We start from the raw sequence: 15,406 nt of genomic DNA, 5'->3' as shown, positions 1-15,406 counted from the left end.
TTTATCATATTAAGGTAATATTATTAGAATTTTAAAATAAAGCTTTGGTTTAAAAACTTTGTAATTATTATAATTTAAACAATTTAACATCAGGAATCAAAACTTGCAGATTATCAGATAAAAAAAAAAAGAGCAATTAAACTTGCAGAAACATTTGGGAAAAAAAAACAAACTTTAATCTTATTTGTGCTAAGATTCTGGACTTCTTAAAATCTTATTAACAACTTTATAAATGGGAACATTCTACACTTAATATTATTTGAATCATCTAAGTATATCTATTCTAACATCTGCGAACAGCAATTAATTACAATTACAATTGACACTAAATTTGTATGCTTGATACTAGTAACCAAAAAGAAGTTATTCTCCTCATTTAAAATAAAACAACAAAAATTCAACAAATTCAACAATATCTACAGCTTCTTCGATACCGTTACAATAAAGTTATATATCGATTTACAGCTAGTAAGAAACCTATAATACAATCAAAGTATTTTTTTTATTTAAAAATTGACAGGATATCACTTCAGTTATGGGTACAGCACAAAAAATTTGCGTCGATTTAAAAGTTTTTCTCTCGTACAAATAGACAACCAAAGGCTTATAAAGTTCTTTCGTACAAACAGACTTTCAAGCAAATGAAGTCTGGAAAAAAACAATAAAGAAAAACTTAGAATGAAAATATTTTATTTTACGGCTGAATATCACCTTCTTGATCAATAATTATGTCATTCGAATCTGAAGCGAAACTTCTGATCATGTTTATGGGAACTGAGCCTAACATTCCAAATCGACCCTAAATAAAGAATATATCTTAGTGACAAAGAAAAAATCTTATTTTGTTAAAATTAGCATTTTAGTTATCAATGTTAAAATTAAGTATTTTATCTGAATACCCTTAGCATGAAAGCAGAAAGTTACATGCTAACTTAAGTATTTCTCTGTAATCTGCCTAATTAATTTAAATTGTTACAACGAAGACTAATTATAATTTAAAAATATTTGAGTGAGAATATTTGTTTTTAAAAAGAACACATTTAAAAAATGCATGCTTTCAAAAGATGTGCAGTATGATTTTTGTGTTGATAATTTTTTTTTAAGATCCATAAAAAATGATAACCAATTAAGATAAATTCCAAATACCAATTCTCCCACTACCAAAACGCAACCTTGGTATAAGAAACCAATTACTTTACTTTTCAAAATTGCTTTTCAGACTTGCTTTCTCTATTTATTATTTCAAAGTTACTAAAAACTCACAAAGTATTACTTGGGTCCATTTTTCCATGAACCAAGCATTTTCTTACACCAACATTGGTTTTCTAATGGTTGCATCATCACCAACTATTTTGTTAATTCCAACTTCAAATTTAAAAAAAACTTTTAAATGTGTTTAACAAATTATTAAATAACTTAACTAAATAATTTCTAAACATCAAATTAATATGAAATTGCTGTCATTTTAAAAACAATTGAATGCAATTCATATAATTATGTTATGACAGTTTTTATGAATTTATTTATAAAAAAAAAAAACAGCTAAAAAACGATGTGCTCTATAAAGCCATTAAACAAATTTCAAAGATCAATTTATATAAAATATTTATTTTATATATATACATACATACATACAATTTTTGCACACAGCTGATATTTATATAATATCAGCTGTGTGCAAAAATTGTATGTATGTATGTATGTATGTATGTATGTATGTATGTATGTATGTATGTATGTATGTATGTATGTATGTATGTATGTATGTATGTATGTATGTATGTATGTGTGTGTGTGTGTCTGTATGTATGTATGTGTGTGTGTATGTATGTATGTATGTATGTATGTATGTATGTATGTATGTATGTATGTATGTATGTATGTATGTATGTATGTATGTATGTATGTATGTATGTATGTATGTATGTATGTATGTATGTATATATGTATGGATGGATGCATGTATGTATGTATGGATGCATGTATGTATGTACACAAACTCATGTTTTGCTGATTTACTAACCTCATCTTTGTCTCTATTTGGTAGCAATTCATCCAACCGTTTTTCAATTAAGCACACTCTGAAATGTAATTTAACAAAATCTTACAACAAAGCATTACAACACTTTTTACATTCTTACAAGAAGAACAGCATTCACTAATATGGACCTATAACTCAAATCCAACTGAAAGAAACATACTTGGCTTGTATTCCACCTCCAGGTGGTAAATTTTCAAAAGGAATACTCTTCAGTTCTTCTATTATACCAGACAAGGTTGTTCTATCACCTTGTACTTTCACAATTTCTATTTAAAAATAAAAGTCAGAAAAAATTATGGTGTTTAGTCATTTCCAAATTTTCATCAAAATTTTATATTTTAAACTTTGATCAAACTTTTAGGCTATTATAAAAATAACAACCAAATAATAGTAATATTAAAACAGGGTAGAATAGAGATAATTGTACTCAAACAGGTAAAACATAAAAAATGATTTAATTTTTTTCTTTCATGCAATACAATGATGAATCCAAAAAATGAAAATATTTAAGGTGTTTTAAGGTGACAGTTTTTATGATAAATTAATATATAGTATAGTAAAATGAAACAATTCTCTATAATATGAACCTAATTTAGACTAAAGGTTTAAGTTCAATAAATGTATTTAACAATTTTAAAAGAACTAATAGAAACAGTAATAAAAATGTAACTAAAATTAAAAAAGTATTTTGCAAATATACTTTTAAACTTTTATTCAAAGTATATTTACATAAGATAAATATTATTCATTATCTATACCATCTATTTTTTCTGTGATTATCTTTTCTAGCTCTTCTTCCTAAAAAAAAAAACTTTGTTTTTTAAAAAATTATATACAACTTTTTTCTGTTAAGCCATTAAAAAGTTACAATTTTTAACAGGTACATATTGAAAAATTACAAATTTAAATATGAACCTTTTCAACTGCTTCAGGAGACAGCTGAGGAGCAGCTGGAAATACAACTAGGATTGCACTCATGTTATCTCGACTTCCCTGAAAATGGAAAAGATTACTTTTCCAAATGCCTTTTTACTTTTTTTATTTAAAAACATTCCTTAAACTATTAAGTACTGCATAGTCAAGAGCTTTTAAATTTTGAAGTTGTGTGAATGTATGACCTTATTACATTTGCATAACAAAATATAAACATCAGACTATTTTTAATCAGAGCAATTTCAAAAGGTTAATGAAACAAGCCTACAAAATTTTCATTCTTACAAAATGTTTTAAAATATTTAAACTATAGAAACCAGGTTGGAAAAATAACTGGGTTGGAAAAAATTGAATCCTGCCTTGAAAATCTTGTTTGTTATAATCATAAAATTAATCTTAGTTATAATCTGTGTTCTATTTATACTCATAGCTAAAACTTTACCTTAGCTAAACATGTTTCTAGAAGTTCTTCGCAAACTTTTTCTAAACACTGGTGAACTTTTAGTCTAGCTCGTATATAATCAACCACTTCTTCATTAGACATGACATCCCAAACACCATCACAGGCAATAATCAAAAACTCATCTTCACTACAACGTTGGACAGTTATTATATCTGGTTCTGGAGAAACTAATTGCTCTGTTTGAGAAAAACCTGCAACATTTTTGTAATCATAATCACCGAGTGCTCTTGAAACTGCCAATGAACCATTAACTCTTTGAACTATAACAGTTCCACCAGCATTCTCAATACGAAGTTTTTCTTTTTCACAATAAGGTTTATGGTCTTGTGTGGCTATTTTAACACTTTTATTGCTACAAAGAACAGCTCTAGAGTCCCCACAATTAGCAATTAGTATATTATCCTCAGTAATAAATGCAGCTACAGCTGTAGTTCCACTTTTATCTTCTCCTGTTGTAAACTTTGGTAGCTCTCTCATATTTTTATCTAATGCTAAAAAACCTTCAACAATCTTAGCTTTAAATTTTTCTATATCTTCTAAGGAATGTAAATAAGAACTATCACCATCACTTTTAGTACCATTTTCTGAACTTTTTGCACCACTATTTACTGATTCACAGTTATTTTCATTTCCAGTTGGCGAACATAAGTCCAGTATTGTATTTGCTAGGTTTTGTGATGAGTACTTGCTAACAAAGTCACCAGCATGACCATCAAAAACTGCAAAATAAGAACAATTTTTAAATTTAGGACTCAGTTCTACTCTAATGGAGTGTGCATCTTCCATTTCAACACGCCAGCCCTGCATTGAACATAATGCATATCGGAGACCATTACCCTCACCAGCTTCTAATTCTTTCTCTTTTTTAGGTTTATCCAAAAACACACCCATTAAAGAAGTTGTTCGTTGACAGGAACTTTAGAGAAATATTTTCACAAACTTGCCATATTGAAAATTCTTAGACAACTATGATGTCATTTAACATTGAGATTCACGCGCGCGTGCTTGATTTTTTTCCCATAGGAGGTCTGTCCATTTTTATGCTGGTCGCCTCTTTCTTTAAGTAAAACTTCCAAAAGTGCGGGATGGAGTTAAGAGTGCCAATATGCTCACTGTAGTCATTAGCATTAATGTAAAAAAATTCATAATAATATTCCAAAAAATTCCGGAGATATTAAATTTACAAATAATACTATTCGAACATGCATTTATGGTACCTTTTCCATATTATGATCTTTTGTTAATAAATAATGATTAGTGATAAATAAAAAACCTAAAAAATTGTACAAAACATTCTTCAGAGTTCATACAAAGCAAAAACATCAAGAATGAAAATAGCTAAAATTTGACCTCAACTTGTATTTTACTGATTTTCTCGTAACTTATTAACCGTACTTATGATACCTTTTCTCCCAACCGGTCACATTTATTCTTTCTTTTTTTTTTCGGTACTTTTTGCTTATGATGTACAAAACGTTATAGACTGTTAGAAGGGTAATCCTTTAGGACAAGGTTTGTATCATAAAATTCATTAATCTATTTTCTCTATTTGCAACCTAAACTTTACTCTTTAGACAAACCCTATTTACTTGTTTCTCATCACGATCAATAAAAAATTTGTAAAAATCATTTGGAAATTCAGAGTCGTTGAATCAGCGGGGAAAAGTGTTTGTTTTGTTTATCAGAAGTTCAACCAAAAAATATCAAAGTTAAAACTGACATCTCGCTTTGATTTTTTGGTGAGTTGTTCTTTTGATGCATTCAGTAAAACATTTCTTTAGTTTAAGTATTCAACGTTTTTTTAGTCTACAATGTCTGAATATGGTGTTGATATTTGGATTCTGTATTTGGATTTTTTACATTACCTTCGATTGTTTCTTGTTTAGACAACAATTGAGAAATAACTTTGTACATTGTACACATGGGGAGTTGCACGTTGCTATAAAAGTGTAATGCCAAGTGAATTTACATACAATAACCTTTTATTAAAAATAATAAAAAATAAAAGTTAAAAAGAGTTCTAACTTTTTCAGAACATCGGTGCATAGTACGGCATTTTGTTTTTACCTTAATACCGAATAATAACGAGTAATGAAGTAAAAAACTTCTATATCATTTATTTGAAATATTATTCTCAATCCGTTATCAAAATGAACTACTCAAGACCATCGTGTGACTATGACAACAGTTGTGAACAGCTCACAAATTTACCACTAAAAGCCAACCACATGGCCGTTGAAACGGAAGGGACTGGAAGAGAACTTCCATTTCCCGCTTCTTTAAACTCAATCTAATTGTTTAAAACCTGTATAACTAGCGAGTATAACAAACGACAAAAAAATTTATCTTATAATGAAAGGAAATTTGTATTACATGAGAATATCAAGAATTTGTATCAGAACTTTATCTTACTCTTTCATACCCATAGTACCCATTATGCATGTCTTATTGCTGCCTATCGTTAATTTACCTGAGTTTTCAAGGTTGCGCTAATTAGTGCGTGTTTTTTTGCTTGAAGGCACGATGCAAAATTGCATAAAGACATGACGTAAATAAAGAACTGCACAAACGGATGATTTTTGGGTGACATAATTATCGGCGGAATCTATAGGCTGTTTTTTTTTTTTTTTTGCACGATTAGAAAGACTTCCTCTTTTTTTTATAACGTTAGAACTCATTACACTGCAGATTTCTGTTATTTAACGGTCTTTGGTTTTTTGATTTGTATTTTGGCTGATGATTACCGTTAGATATGATAAATTAAGTTCCACAAAGAGTTTTTCTTTTTATAACTCTTTTAATAACGATAAGCAATTGTCACTGTGTTTCTCCACTTTAAGATTGGGTTCAACGGCTTTGGACCGAAGTCTAAAATGATATCTCAATCGTGATATTCATGTTTTTCGTTAGTTTCATTTGCTTTAAAATTAGAAAACAAAATCAAGAATACACGCTTGTGATTCTTTCAAGATTTGGCAAGCTCAGAAACTATTGCATAGTTAATTGTTTTTTATTCCCATTTAAGGCAGAAATCCCTTACTCGTGGAACTTTATGATTGGTTTGTCCTCTAATTTTAACTTCCAAATTACTTTATCAATATGTATATATGAAATTTGATTAATTTATCACCTCATCATAAGAGTGTCGTAAATATTTGTCAATTATATTTTTTTTGACCTAAAAAAAAATGCTCTAAAACTCAAAACAAAAATACATCTAACACCAACAACTTATTTTTATGATGATTTGTAAATTTTTGAATTTTTTTGGCTTGAAATAGAATTATTACTATAGAAACTGGTTTCAATATGAAGTTTATTTAAATCGTTAACAGCGGAAAAATAATATCCCCCAAAAAAATCAACAATATATTCGAGGTAACTTCAAGAGTAAATGCTTTGTTTACACTAGAAGGGGAATAGTGCAAAAAAAACTATAGTTAATTTCAATTTTTTTTCCCCAGAACTTTTCTATTGTTCAGTAAGTTTTCAAGTAGGGTAGGGCGGGGCTAGTTGAGCATAGGGGCAAGTTGGGCAACTAAAATATCTCAAAAACTAAGCATCAAATGGCAAAACATCTAATGGATGAAAGATAGGTTTATATAATGGTCAAGTAAGATGCACGGGTACTTTTTCGATTTTGGACTAAAGAAGTAAAAAAAATTTTTTTGCTACTTTTCTCTTAGATTCTTAAAAAAACATTTATCTGACATCACTTAAGTGTTGATATTTTATCCATTTATTTGACTTTCGATTATACTTAGCCATTTTTACTGACATTAAAGCTACTACTCCTGTTTTGTTTTTAAATGTTGCTCTTCCCCTATTCGACCGGGACACGTCATTCGGACACAGTGTCCGTCAGCGCTGTAAAATTCTTATTTCAACAGCTCCGTAAGATTATGAGTAAGATCGTTATCCTCCTTATCCTTAGAGTCCCAAAACACATTGAGCTCAGTTGCCTTAGTTACTAGTTGCGCTACAATGAAGCTGTATAATACAAATCCGCAAGGTTAGAATTATTTTGTTCTATCTCCAAGTTTAAACGTTGGGAGAAAGTTTTTGATTTTTTTTAAAAGTAAAAGTTATTTAAAATTTTAGCTTTAATTTTTTAAAAATAATAATTTATGCTTTAAACAATTTATGTTTAAGCAAATTATATAGAAAAAATTTATCAAATAAAGCGTTTTCTCCCAACTTTTAAAATGGGACATAGAACAAAATAATTCTAACCTCGCGAATTTACTACAGTAAATTCCAGAAACGAAATACTTCCTCTCAAAAAACCGTAGCAACCGAAACTTGTTATTTACCCCCAGTTTCAGTTTTGTGACTAAGCAATAATTAAGTATTAATAAATCATTAATTACTTAAAAAATAATCATTGATGGGTTTTATACTTTTTAAAAAATTTTTTGTAAACAATTACAGCTAAATATCATGCCAAGTTGAAATGGACAAACATATAACATTTACGTCAAGTCGGACATCTAGTGCTATAAGCCACAGTGATATGTCAAGCCGGTCTAATAGTGAAATGAGCCAGAGGAGTGATGAAGAGGAGATAATGCTTGACACCTCCAGCCAGGGAGATGCCCAGTTTTCCTGTGATAGCACTGTAAAGCCTCAAACTCCAAGCCAGAGAGACAGCCAGCTTCCCCTAGGCAACATAGTCAGCCTGTGGCAAGCTGGTAAAAAAATCAAAAAAAGCTTTTAAATTTTTATTAAGATATCTGACTATCGGAATATCGATTATCGGGCGGGATATGTAGGAAAACTATAGGACTATCGATAGAGGATTAGGAACTCAAACTATCGGACTCAAAAAAATAGCGGTTACCTAGCTGACGCTAATTGTCAAATATTCTAACAATTTTAGAATTCTTGCCGAACATGCAGACTTAGGAACCCGGCCCGGACAACGGTAAAACAGCGACTCACTTTCGGTGTCACACGAAATTGTCAACAGGAAGAATCTTATTAGAATCAATAAATAAATTTAGTTGCAAAAAATCCGGCATATTATTTAACAATGTTTTTGATAAAATTTTGTGAGAAATCGATTCGGGAACATCCCAGAGACAATTTTTCAAAAACTTTTCTTCCAGCCAAAATTTAGTTGAATATCATTATTTCAGGCCAGTCACCTCACCTTCGGAATTTTCAACTTATATTGCGTTCACACAGGTCAGTGTTTCAGTTTAATATTATCTTCAGTGAACTAGAAGATAACATTTTCGTTTTCTAGCCTTCCTCTCATCACATTACAACATCTATGTTTTTATGAGGCTATGGCTAAGATAAGGAGATTTTTAGGAAACAACTTATCATCGTTTGTAAATTCCTCTCTATATCCATTTAGTTTATAACAACTATTCGTTGAAAAAAATGTTTATAAAAAACGAAAAATGGCCACAAGGAATTTCAAAAATGACTTAATTCAAAAAGGATATTGAAGTCTGATTTTGTAGTGAATATATTTCAAAACTATATCCAAGATTTGTAAGTTCTTTTTTTGAGTGACTTCGACTTCAATCCGTACTCGGGTGGCGGCCCTCCATCCTTCGGAACAATTCGTGGTAGTAATCCTATAGTAAAAATTATCGCAAAAATTATCAATTAAAAAGTTTGTTTTTTAAAAAATATTTCTCGTTCCTTTTCATTTTCAAATTTTAATTATAAGTAGGGGGGACCAGGGCTAGTTGGCTACAGCTTTAGTTTCGGTGCATTTCTGGGTGAACTTTTTTGAGGATATCAAATTGCACTTCAAAAAAATATGAATTTGGGAAGCATATTCAAGTGTCAAACATTAGGAAAAAAAAAAAAGGTCTTCGAAAAAGAAAAAAATGTGCCAAATCACCCCGGTCCGGGGTAAGTTGCCTATACTCTCAGGGTAAGTTGGCACACCATATAAAAAGAGACAAGCTTAGCAACATTAAGCATCTATTTCAAGCGCATCTTTTTTATGAAATGTCTTGATAATTTTTATCCAACAATATTTTTTTAATTAACTTTTATTGCCCTTAAGTCGATCAAATAGACTTTTCTTCTATAAAAATAGCATCAACAGCTTTTTTTATAACATTTTAAAAATTTACAGGCCTGTCTACTTTCCTTTTATAATCTCTCATGTCTGTAGATCTGTAGTGTTATAAAACGTTAGTGAATTTACAGCCAATGCGAAAAGTTGTAAGTTGGCACATGTTGCCAACGAGCCTCGCGATCATTATGCCAACTAACCCCAAAAACGCGAAATATTGAGAAACACAAAATGTGGCTGGTTAGAGTGAACCATACAACACCTAGATCTATTCAAGTTCACTTGTAGCTGATGTTATTGCTTCTTAAAATTGAAAAAGTAATATAGTTACAAAAGTTACAAAATTAGTAAAAAAACAAAAATCGCTATAACTTCTTTGCGCATGCGCTTATAGCCCTGATACAACACTGAAAGATGAATTAGTTAAGTGGGAAGGTTCCATGTGAATTTTGGAAATTTCTGGTGGAAAATTCCAAAGTTAAACGCAGTGTGTCAACTTACCTCTGTAGCCAACTAACCCTGGTCTCCCCTAATGGCTCGAATAAAACAAAAACAAAACGTTTTAATGTCATCTTATTTCGTTTTCTTTTTTTTTTCCCCGTAAAAGTGAAACTCTATCAAGACGTAATTTTGTGAAAAGTATGACAATATAAACAGCTGGTTTATATTGTCTTATTTTTGAATTCCGTTTTGAACTTTACCGTTACCTTAAACTGGACACCCAACAATCAACAGCAGCAATCAACATGCTGCAAGTTTTATTGTCTGCTAGTCTTCAATCAAATAAAACATAAAATTTAATATAATTTAATATTAAGTAAACCATAAGATGATATTTTACGTGCCAATACAGGATAAGTCAAAGGTCATTATTAAAGTGTTATTCACCAATAATAATGCATAAAGTGTTTTTTTTTTATAAAATACAGAACATAAGTAATGTTGAATAGAATTACTTTTTTTTTTTTTAACTTATATTTAAAAAGAAAAGTGTTAGTTTTGCAGATGTTGGAGCTTTAATGTCAGTTAGTCATAATTGCCTTAAGTTTTCCCTAAATTCTAACCTTTCAAAAGCCTTGAAAAAATGAATCAGAAAATTCATTTAACAACTTCAGGCATTACAAATACTTGAAGGGCTTTACAAAAAAAATTATATCATGGTATTTCTGTCTAGACCAAACACAATTCTATAACAGCTCTCAGAGCTTGATCACATAACATGTGATGGACTGACATCATATGATGGACATCAGTCTTAATTTAAATCCTGACTAAAACTATAATGAATGGTTCAACCTTCAGTTCCATCCAACCCAGTTAATCTTCACTAGGCCTTCTAAAAGTTGAAGCTTTTTTATGGTTCAGTGGACCTAGTCAATTTGAAAAAAAAAAAAAAAAAAAAAAAAAAAAAAAAAAATTTTCTAACATTACTTGGTAAAAGAAAAAAAAGGATTTTAAAGTTTTAAGAAGATTTTATAAATTTGAATCACCCATAGAAGAATATATTATTAAACTTAAATATTTTGGTAAATATATTTACCATCTAGTGTTAAAATATTTTTGAAAATTTAAATTTCATGTAATATAGGTGGTACACATTTTTAAAACTTCAGTTGTTATTAACTTATAATAGAAAAATTTGGCTGTATAAAGTTGTACAACATGAAAACCTAACTTGTTTTATGACTACTTTATACAGTCCCATTTACGCTGCATTTAACTCAAGTGATAAAGGAAAATAATTTAATGCAGCTAAAATGCCTAAAAAAGTTCTTATTGAGTAAAATTAATTTAGCATTACTAATACAATAATACAGTGAACAGTGTTTTAACAAGTCATCAATAGTCACTTTAATGTTTCATTTTATTGGTATTTAAAAGCAGTTATAAGTTATACAATTATTGGAAATTCCTACTAAAGTAGTCTTTTTGTTAAGAACCTATACACTTATCATGAAATGCACATAAATACATTTATCATAAAATAGACATCAATTGGGCTCAGCCAGTTTTATAAACGTTTTAGTTTTAAGGATAAATATTAAAATACATCCATATAATTGTTCATATTCATAGCAAAACACTTAAAGTTTTTCTTTCATAAGAATAAATTTTAACTTGTAAGCAAAACATGGTTTGTTATATAGATATGGACCAAAATATGAAAAATGGAGCTGATATATAAAATTACCTGTTGCTTTTGTGCTCTATTTGTGTTATTTTCAATGATGTTTTTTTTAAAGATGGAACAAAACCAAGTTTGTATTTAAACTCGAGAGAGATTTTTTGGTAAATGTGAATTTTTGGTAAATTTGATAGATATTTAATCTTGTTAAAAATTATCTATAACTAATCTGGTTTTTAAAAAAATAACATTTTATAAGCATGTTTCAGACAATAGAGAGGATTCAACTTAGTTTTGTGTACACTTGGGCATATGATATTGGTATATACAAGAAAAGTTTTGTTTGTAAAAAACTAAAGTAGTTCAAAAATTTATTGGGATATCATAGGTCTTGTTTTTAAAGTAGACATGTTTTTTTATTTTGTTATTATTTTTATTTTATATTTTTATTGAGTATTTTTTATATGGACGTTCCAAGACTTTTATTTAAAAATACCCTAAGGAATCTGGCATTTTTAATTACGACAAGGCCTTAAGCTGATACTTTCTGAAAAAAATTATTTTATGAATGTAAATTAAATACAAAATAAATAGTTTACTTACCAAGTCTTCTGGCAATATGAATGGCTTTAAAGACTGCTCTATGTTGCTTTTTACAAACACCTAACATTTATTGGCAGATATGAAAATAAATTTAAATGCATTTTTCATTATATAGTCATTCTATTTTAAAATTATCAAAAAAATTGTGTTTCATATATATAGTTAAAACTTTTTTTTAAAATCCTTAATTTCTGTGGAACCTATTGATCACTAAACAGTGGGCTGGAAAAGAGAGTCAAGGCTGTGTGCTCAAAGTTCCAGACCAAGATTGAAACTTTGACTGCAACTGATGGAGGTTAGATTTATTAAATATTGTAAAACCTTTTTGTTTGTAGAATTTTTGTCTGGTTTCAAAAATAAAATTCCAGAAAATTTTAAAATTGTCATTTTTTGCAATGAAATGGATAAATGAGATTTTCATCAAAATTCACAAGTCTGGATTTATGCTGATTTTGTTTGTTTCATAGTGGACCTATAAAACAAACAAAAAATCACTTTTTGTTTGTAGAAAATTTGTAGAAAGTTTTAAAAACCTGAAATTTAGAAACTTGTAGAAAAGCGTGATTGTAAAAATTGATGTCTTCGTACATTTAAAATGTTAATGCTAAAACTTTGCTCTTAAAGCATAGATTTGCTATATATATGAATTTGGAATAAGAAAAAAAAACATTCCCAAATTGATTTGGGTGAATTAAAATGGAATGATTTTATAGTACACTTCATTCAATATTTCCAATAAATTAATGTCTTGAAAATATTCAACTCACACACCAGTTACTCTTCTATTTATCATGTAGCCTTCAGGTGTCATGAATTGTGATAAAAACAATACATCCTAAAATAGCATTAAAAATTACTTTAATTTATTGTAAAAATGTTAAAAATATTTAAATTCATTTTCACACATGTTAATGGATACACTCATACAATACATGTAAGGCATGCATAATTCATATATACTAACACAAAAAAATTGTTTTAATAAAACTTTGAATAAAATAAAATATAATAAAATGTATAAAAACATCTTATATTAATTTGCAACACATCAGCAGATTTAACTTTCTATAAAGAAGGTGGGATTTAGATATCTGCTTACACACTTTACTATAGGTCCATGCCATGCCAAATGGACTTAAACAGTTGGAAATAAAAAGTTGAAAATCTTAAACTTTTTAAATTTTGTAGGATTGTTTATTTATTTAAGGTGAGCAAGTTCTGAAACTTTCAGCTCAAAATCTTGATTGGCTCCTGAAATATAATCATTTAAATTTTACAGCTTTTCTCTAAAATGGTGAAATTAATACAATGATTTTAAAACCTTCAAATTTCATAATTTATTTAAACTCTATGCATGTTTTAACAAATTTATATTTCAATATTTAAGCTATAATATAAGCTATAATAGAACTGTTTATGTGCAAAAAAAAAAGAAGGTCTCTTAGGCAAAATCTTTTATTTCCTGTGTATCTTGTCACAAAATTAGGATACTTTTTTTTTAATGATTTTTTTTTTCCTGTTAATTAAACATAAATCTACTGTAAATAGTATGGAGGGGGTCTTCTCTAACTACGTTCATTACAGATTTTCAAAAAGTTCAGTCATTTGTAATTAGACGCTATGTATTATCTTCAAAAAGTAAATCATTTGTGTTAAAAAGTGAAGCTTATGACTTAACTGTTTTAAAGCTATGTATTAAAACTGTATATGAACAACTCTAAAATATATTTGACTTATTATTTTATTCTTTTAACTAATTTTTTGGAGTATTTTCCAGTTTAACATAAAATTACACTTATTTATCATTCTTGTATTTCATCATTTAACTTTCTTCTATTCTATATATTTTTTCTTCAAGGATTATTCCACATTAAGTTATGAAGCTTGAAGGTCTTGAGAAAACAAGCTTTAAAATTAGTGGCACATAATCCACTTGGCATGGAATTACAAAATATTGCTAGGTTTTAGTAATACATAATCTGGTTTTTTATCTTACATGAACTTTAAACTTTATTCCACGACTGCAAATAGGGCAACCTTTATTTTCTGGAATATTCTCTTTTGTCAATTGTGAGGCTTTTAGATAATCAGACGATATTTTATTAGGTAAAGTCACTAAAGTAAATAAATCAATGCAATTAATTAACTTATGCATGTGGATATGTGTATATATTTATCATGCAGTACTGATACAATATTTAAAAAAATGATAATAATTACCTAAATGAAGTATTATATAAAAACTACAAACATTTACATACATTTATATATCAATTTCACATACCAACTTGTGGTGGTGCAACAGACAGATCTCTCAACAACAATTTAGGAAGAGTTGAAATAGTTTTAAATTTCTTTATTAATAAAAGTATCATTTTTAACTAAATAAAAACTACTAAGGTTGCAATATATTGATTTTATAAAAATAATGTTTTTATGTATCATGTTTATTTTTCATAGCATACATAGTATTCGGCATAAAATTATTACGTTTTATATAGGACAAAATAAAGTTATCTTTAAAGCACTTGGTATAAATTGAATTTTCAATTTGCTGATCCCCTTTTAAATTTCTTAATTTTGATTACATAAAAACATTCTACTCTAAAAGTTTTTTTTTTTTTTTTTTTTCTCTTACAGGTTCTATTATAAGCTTTTCAGGTTATACACTTTATATGCATAACAAAATGTATATTTTCCAGGTTATTTTACATACATAATCAGCGTGATTAAAGTTAAATTCTTAGTTGAGAATTTACGGAACAGAAAATATATATTAAAAAAGAATTTAAAAAAGTTCCCTATTAAGGTTTCGAGTAAAGTTCCAAGTTAAAATGTCAAAAAAAAGTCCGTATAGTCACTGATATTTTAATGATATAAAGCTTTAGAGGTTTTAAGAAGCCTTTCCGTAGTTAAATTTAGTTTTCAGCAGATAATCACATTCCACTTCTAATAATCAGTTGCTCTACATAAGAGCAACTGATTATTAGAAGTGGTAAACATGATCTAAGTTAGCCAGAACAAATGTGACAGCAAAATCAGACAACTTGACGAAAAATGATAAGCCAGCTTATTAACATTTTTAGAACAAGTTATCTTTAAGCTTTCTAAACCACTTTTAAAATTTAAGAAAAGTTATTCCAATCAGTATTTATAGACATAAATTGTTTTTTTCGGAGATCACAATCTTTTAATTCTTTT

At 28.4% G+C, this 15,406-nt stretch overlaps 2 protein-coding genes across 2 annotated transcripts; both read right to left on the bottom strand.

The window, feature by feature from the left end:
• Positions 1-264: 264 nt before the first annotated feature.
• Positions 265-4,581, bottom strand: LOC145182873 (protein phosphatase 1A-like). Its single transcript, XM_090086458.1, has 6 exons — positions 3,417-4,581; positions 2,957-3,034; positions 2,800-2,839; positions 2,202-2,307; positions 2,024-2,081; positions 265-799 (listed from the first exon to the last, which is right to left on the bottom strand). Exons 1-6 carry the CDS (start codon positions 4,326-4,328, stop codon positions 695-697), a joined length of 1,299 nt encoding a protein of 432 aa, XP_089942584.1. The 5' UTR covers positions 4,329-4,581; the 3' UTR covers positions 265-694.
• A 4,314-nt stretch (positions 4,582-8,895) lies between these two features.
• LOC145182881 (large ribosomal subunit protein mL66-like) lies at positions 8,896-14,896 on the bottom strand. Its single transcript, XM_090086465.1, has 5 exons — positions 14,490-14,896; positions 14,202-14,320; positions 12,977-13,040; positions 12,206-12,265; positions 8,896-9,025 (listed from the first exon to the last, which is right to left on the bottom strand). Exons 1-5 carry the CDS (start codon positions 14,578-14,580, stop codon positions 8,925-8,927), a joined length of 435 nt encoding a protein of 144 aa, XP_089942591.1. The 5' UTR covers positions 14,581-14,896; the 3' UTR covers positions 8,896-8,924.
• Positions 14,897-15,406: the final 510 nt, after the last annotated feature.

Source organism: Hydra viridissima, unplaced genomic scaffold, assembly GCF_058129835.1.
Source record: "Hydra viridissima isolate aposymbiotic clone 2 unplaced genomic scaffold, HvirCarnegie_v1 scaffold_4, whole genome shotgun sequence".
Lineage (NCBI taxonomy): Eukaryota > Metazoa > Cnidaria > Hydrozoa > Anthoathecata > Hydridae > Hydra > Hydra viridissima.
The sequence above is the reverse complement of the archived record's forward strand: the minus strand, read 5'-3'. Positions and strand labels throughout refer to the sequence as shown.